This window comes from Papaver somniferum, unplaced genomic scaffold (assembly GCF_003573695.1).
Source record: "Papaver somniferum cultivar HN1 unplaced genomic scaffold, ASM357369v1 unplaced-scaffold_91, whole genome shotgun sequence".
NCBI lineage: Eukaryota > Viridiplantae > Streptophyta > Magnoliopsida > Ranunculales > Papaveraceae > Papaver > Papaver somniferum.
In genome coordinates, this window is record NW_020652193.1 from 179966 (window position 1) to 185786 (window position 5821).

The 5821-nt window shown below is 39.7% G+C and overlaps 1 protein-coding gene across 1 annotated transcript; it reads left to right on the forward strand.

Moving 5' to 3' along the window:
- Positions 1-808: 808 nt before the first annotated feature.
- LOC113346066 (MDIS1-interacting receptor like kinase 2-like) lies at positions 809-1841 on the forward strand. The gene is made up of 2 exons (XM_026589663.1): positions 809-1334; positions 1432-1841. Exons 1-2 carry the CDS (start codon positions 809-811, stop codon positions 1839-1841), a joined length of 936 nt encoding a protein of 311 aa, XP_026445448.1.
- Positions 1842-5821: the final 3980 nt, after the last annotated feature.

Sequence of the window (5821 nt, forward strand, 5' to 3'; positions counted from 1 at the left end):
CTGAATCCCATCAAAACCCTTCAAGCACATCTGCAAACTTGAATCTAACCTCAACCCAATCTTCTTCTATGTCCCCACATCAGAAACTCAAACCCTAGTTCACTAATTTCTCAAATTGAGATCTTCTTCATAATCGAACCCTCGAATTAAATTGATAATCTTCTTGTCTAATACATCCTCTTCAAACCCATCCTTAGTTGATCCGTTTTAAGATCAATTCATCATCAACTCTCTGAAACCCTAACTCTAAGTCGGCTTTTCTCTCTGTTTTATCACCTCAATCATAAACCCTAACAACCCCTAATTATTCTTCATCATGATTTGCAACACGTGGAGACTTTCAATTTCATTTAATCTAAGCCGTTGATCATTTCCGATATTTACACTAGTTTCAGATCAAACGTCCTCTTCCATACACATGTATAAGGGTAAAGTGTGCATCATTAACTCATCTCATCTGAGGAGAAATTGACCGAATTGAACGAGAAATTGAAAAAAGTAACGGATTTGATGGAAACATGGAAGGAGACCTAGATTTGCAAAGTTGAAAAAAACGGACCTATGATTGTCTTTCGGGTTGAAAAGTAGGCATATATCTGTTTATAATCCGAATAAAAAAATTTCCTGCTGATCACAAAATAAAAACTGTGATACTATTCCGATGCTAAAACTGTGATTCTCTACACCCTTCTTTTATTCTTCACCGTGTTCTTCCTTGCTGTTTCTTCTTTCACTTCTTCCGTTCTTATTTTTCAATTTCTCTTTTCTTATCTTTCCAAACCCTATCTCATATCATTTTTTCCTTTCAATGGCTCCCAAGAAATCCTTTTCTCCGTCTTCTTTTAAGAGTCTTGAAGATTTTCAAGCGGAATTCTGGTTAAAGGTACTGTCTCTTTTTCCGGCGGTGGACACCTCCGATGAAGATTCTGAAATAGTTGATCTAAAATCTTTCGAAAGTGAAGTTCATGCATTGACTGAAATCCGGCATAGGAACATTGTAAAACTCTTTGGTTTCTGCTCCAGTGTAGAGCGACAAATCTCATTCTTGGTTTATGAGTTTGTAGAGAGGGGGAGTTTGAAAAAGATTTTATGCGATGGGGAACAAGCAGTAGAGTTTGATTGTATAAAAAGGATAAGATTCATTAAAGGAACAGCTGATGCACTTGCTTACATCCACCATGATTGCGTTCCAGCAATAGTTCATAGGGATCTAGCAACAATGTCTTGTTGGATTTCGAATATGAAGCTCGTGTTTCTGATTTTGTACTGCAAGGATTTTGAAGCCGGATTCGTCTGGACATCACTTGCAGGAACATACGGATATGCTGCTCCAGGTACTACGATTTATTATAATGTCAAGTTTAATACTTATTGCTATCTACTAAATTTAACATCCTTTTTTTTTGTTACAAATGAATAATGTTGTTACAGAACTTGCCTATACAATGAAGGTAACCGAGAAATGTGATGTTTATAGTTTCGGAGTACTCATTTTAGAAGTACTACATGGCAGACACCCATCTGAGATTATCACATTACTCTCTCCTGAGCTCCTTCCAACATCATCTTCAACTTCCACTTCCAGTGTTCCGGTGAAAATTATAATGCTGAAAGACATCTTAGACGAGTGCCTTGAAGCACCAACGGATGTCATGAAGAAAGAGATAATGTACTTCATGAAAGTTGGTCTCTCATGCTTACGTGGTGATCCACGTACTCGGCCAACAATGCAACAAGTATCTGCAGGGCTATCACTACCAGCTGAGAGTAGACCGTTCTTTGGGAAGCCCTTTGAAACTGTTACATTGGGAGACCTACTGATGGGGGATTCGCAAGGATGATGTGCAACTATATCGTTTGCGCGTATCCATTTCATCACTTGTTTCTTCTCTAATTATTCGTTATAAGATGATTGTTCTTCTTTCAATATCAAAATAAACCACTTTGTTCTTGCTTCCAATGATTTTGAAAAGAAGTCAATAATGCATATGTAAGGACTGTTCAGCGAATAGCAGAATCACATACAACAACTCATTTTCTTATTCACTTGGAAGAGCCTACTGATTGACTCGTAATAATGCTAGTGTAACGAACTTTTCTTATGTCATTTTAAGAAGGGTGAAATACGAATGTACCCCTATTTTTTTTGTGGAATACAGATGTACCCCGTTTTTTTACTTTTACAGATGTAAAAAAACGGCTAACGAAAAGTTATCTTCCATGTCAGGAGTTAAAGTCATGTTAAAAAGACCTTCCAGCCCTCTAAATCACTGAGTTAACCACTCACCTGTTCAAGACATTTAAATCGCGGATTAAGCTGATAGTTCCACTTCATATTGCCTTTTAGTGACATCCATTTGAGGTACGGATTCGAGTAGATATAGGACGTCACTACAGTATTCATCATCATACAACTCCAAGTTAAAGTTCTCCAAACATGCTTGTAAGGGGTCGACGGATAAAATGTTAGTCAATGAATCTTGTATCAAACCTTCAATCATATTGACTTCATGCACATCATCATCATCAAGATCCACATGTTGTTGACTAACATTGAACACATTCAATTCTACAGTCATGTTGGCAAAAGATAGTTTCAACACTCCATTACGACAATTATTGATCGCATTGGACGTCGCCAAGAAGGGACGTCCTAAAATGATAGGAATGTGGCTGTCAGGGTTTTGTACAGGTTGAGTGTCTAAGACAATGAAGTCCACCGGAAAGTAGAACTTATCAACCTTAATCAAAACATCCTCAATCACACCTCGAGGAATTTTTACGGATCTGTCCGCCAACTGGAGAGTTACCGGTGTTGGTTTCAACTCTCCAAGACCTAATTGCACATAAACAGAATATGGCAGTAGGTTAACACTTGCACCTAGGTCTAATAATGCTTTATTGACCGTGTTTTTTCCTATGGTGCAGGAAATTGTTGGACAACCTGGAGCCTTAAACTTGGGAAGAGTTTTGTTCATGATGATGGAACTCACCTGTCAGCAAGCACGTTTGTGCACATTAAGCTTGCGCTTTTGAGTGCACAAATCTTTAAGGAATTTAGCATATGCAGGGATTTGCTTAATTTCCTCAAGAAATGGGATGTTGATGTTGACTTGCTTGAATACTTCTAACATCTCATTGTAGGGGGTGTTTTTCTTTTGCTGAACTAACCTCTGAGGAAATGGAGCAACAGGAGCATGAGTTGGTAAAGGGACATTCACAGCAGTAGAATTGTCAGACTTTCCAACTTGCTTAGACTCATTGGTTTTCTGTGGTGGTGCAGGCAGTGTGGAATTTGAATCAGACTCGTTAGGTTTGCCTACATTGTTCTCGATAGTTTTACCACTTCGGAGGGTGGTAATGGCATGGACTTGATCGGGAGAGGTTTCAGTGCAGGATGTTGTGCCTGTTTGAAATACACTCTTTGGATTTTGTTGGGGTTGGCTAAGGAGTTTACCCTTTTCTCTCTCACTCATTATGTCACACAATTGGCTCATCTTCAACTCTAGACTTGTAAATTTTTGGTCAGACAGTTTTTGATTTTGCACAAGAGTTTGGACAATCTCCTCAATGTTGGACAATTTCTTGTCGGTATTGTGTTGAGGATATGACTGTTGCTGGGGATTCCTAGCGTATTGATAACCTTGATTGTTTTGATAACTTTGGGTGGGCTGAGATGGTCCTCCTTGAACATGCCCTTTTGACCATGAAAAGTTTGGGTGGTTTCTCCATCCTGGATTGTAGGTCTGTGAATAGGGGTTATGCCCTTGTTTTTGAAACATGGCATGTGCCTGTTCAAGCCTAGATTCCTGGACTGCGAGTAAATCTGGGCAGATATATAGTTGATGGTTGGGATCATGACAAGCAGCACATACAGACATTTCGACATGTTCTCGGAGAGTAGTGGTGGAAGGTTTTGTATTTTTATGTAGTTCTAACTCTTCTATTCTCCTAACTAACGATGCCATCTTTGCATTTCCCTCAAAATCTGACTCAATCCTAAGAACCTTAGCTACATGTGTTGTCTTTCTGGGTTCACGAATGGATTCCCACTGTTGCGTCTTTTCAGCTACTTCAATCAAGAAGTCCCAAGACGCATCAGCAGTTTTGTCTATGAATAGACCATTACCCATTGACTCAACCGTTGTTCGGGTGGATACATCTAGACCCTCATACAAAATTTGCACAAGTCTCCATTTTTCAAAACCATGATGGAGACATTGGAGCAATAATTCATTGAATCTCTCTAGGTATCTAGCTAAGGTCTCACCCTCTAATTGCACAAAGTTATTCAGACTTTGACGAATTGTCGCGGTCTTGTGATTTGTGAAGAACTTTTTGAAAAACTCCTTTATGAGGTCATCCCATGTCATAATGGATTGTGGCTGTAAAGCATACAGCCAGGCCTTTGCCTTATCTTTCAGGGAGAAAGGAAAAAGCCTTAACTTTAGGGTTTCGTCGGTCATTTGAATAAAACGCAGAGTTCCACAAATTTCCTCGAATTCTCTCACGTGGTGGTAAGGGTTTTCATTTTCAACACCTCTAAAAACAGGAAGCATTTGTATTGTGCTCGATTTCAGCTCATAATGGCCATTAGCCTCAGGTAGGACAATACAAGAGGGTTGACTTGCTCTAGTTGGGTACATATAATCCTTGAGGGTACGGGGTTCTCCCATTGTCTCGGATTGTTCTGGTGTGTTTTCCTCAGAAGTTGTGGGTATGTCAATTGGGTCTATTTAATTGACTCTAACTAGTCTATTTGATTGGTCTCTAAAGGTTACAATCATATCCCAATCATGAAATAACAAGCCCACCGATAATGGAGAAAACAGAGCCCATAATTTGGTTTTGTTGGGTTTTGGACTAACAAAGTAACAAGGGATTTTGAAAGTTTGGTTAAAATTGGGCTCGGGAATTTTTGAACTAAGCCTAGTTTGGGTTTTTGGGCTCACGAATTTGAAACCCAATAGAAATTATTACAACCCACAAAAGAAAATAAAAAAAACAAAAAAAAAATTATTACAAGCCCATAAAAGAAAATAAAAGGGAAAAAAATAATAAAAAAATTTATTACAAGCCCAAAATAAAAATAAATTAATTATTACAAGCCCAAATGAATTTTAATGAGGCCCACTTGGGTTAGCTCATGGGTTAGGCTTACTTGATTTTTGGAGGGAAGCCCAGTTGGGCTTTTATCCCCTTTGTTGCACTAGCCCAGTTGGGCTTGGATCTTCCTTAGCTTTTCCATGTTCAGCAGCCCAGTTGGTTTGACAGCAGCCTTAGTAACAGCCCAGCAACAGGTCCTTCAGCAGCAAGCAGCAGCAGCACCAGGCTTGGTCTGGCAGAAGCAGAGGCAGAACCAGCAGCAGCAAAAGCCTTACCAGCCCAGCAGCAGCAACAGCAGCAGAGGCAATAGAAGCAGCAGCACACAGGTAGCAGCAGCAGGAGAAGCAGCAACAACTGAGGCACAACAGCAACAACTTCACAAGCTAAACAACAGCAGCAACAGCATGTACCTGGTGGCTCAGCTGGGAAGAATGAGTTCCAGATTCAACAGACAGTTTCAAACAGCAAGAAAATCAAAAGCTAAACACATATATACAAGGTAAAAAGCTAGGAATCAGTGAGAATGGAACAATAGAAGCAAATACACCGCTACCGGGTCCCCGGCAGCGGCGCCAAAAACTTGGTGGGACTAGAAAAGAAGCCCACAAACTATGTTTAATCTGCAAGTGCACAGAGACAAATGTAGCTAGTGTGCAAATGAGGTCAGTTCCACATAGACAAGGAGGGTGTGATTGTTTTCTAAGATCTCTAATCT

What these genes read in the sequence shown, in the direction of transcription:
- LOC113346066 (XM_026589663.1), top strand. Translation starts at nt 809, where the DNA reads ATGGCTCCCAAGAAATCCTTTTCTCCGTCTTCTTTTAAGAGTCTTGAA. An exon ending in ATACGGATATGCTGCTCCAG is followed by an intron (nt 1,335 to 1,431) that starts GTACTACGATTT and finishes ATGTTGTTACAG; the next exon opens with AACTTGCCTATACAATGAAG.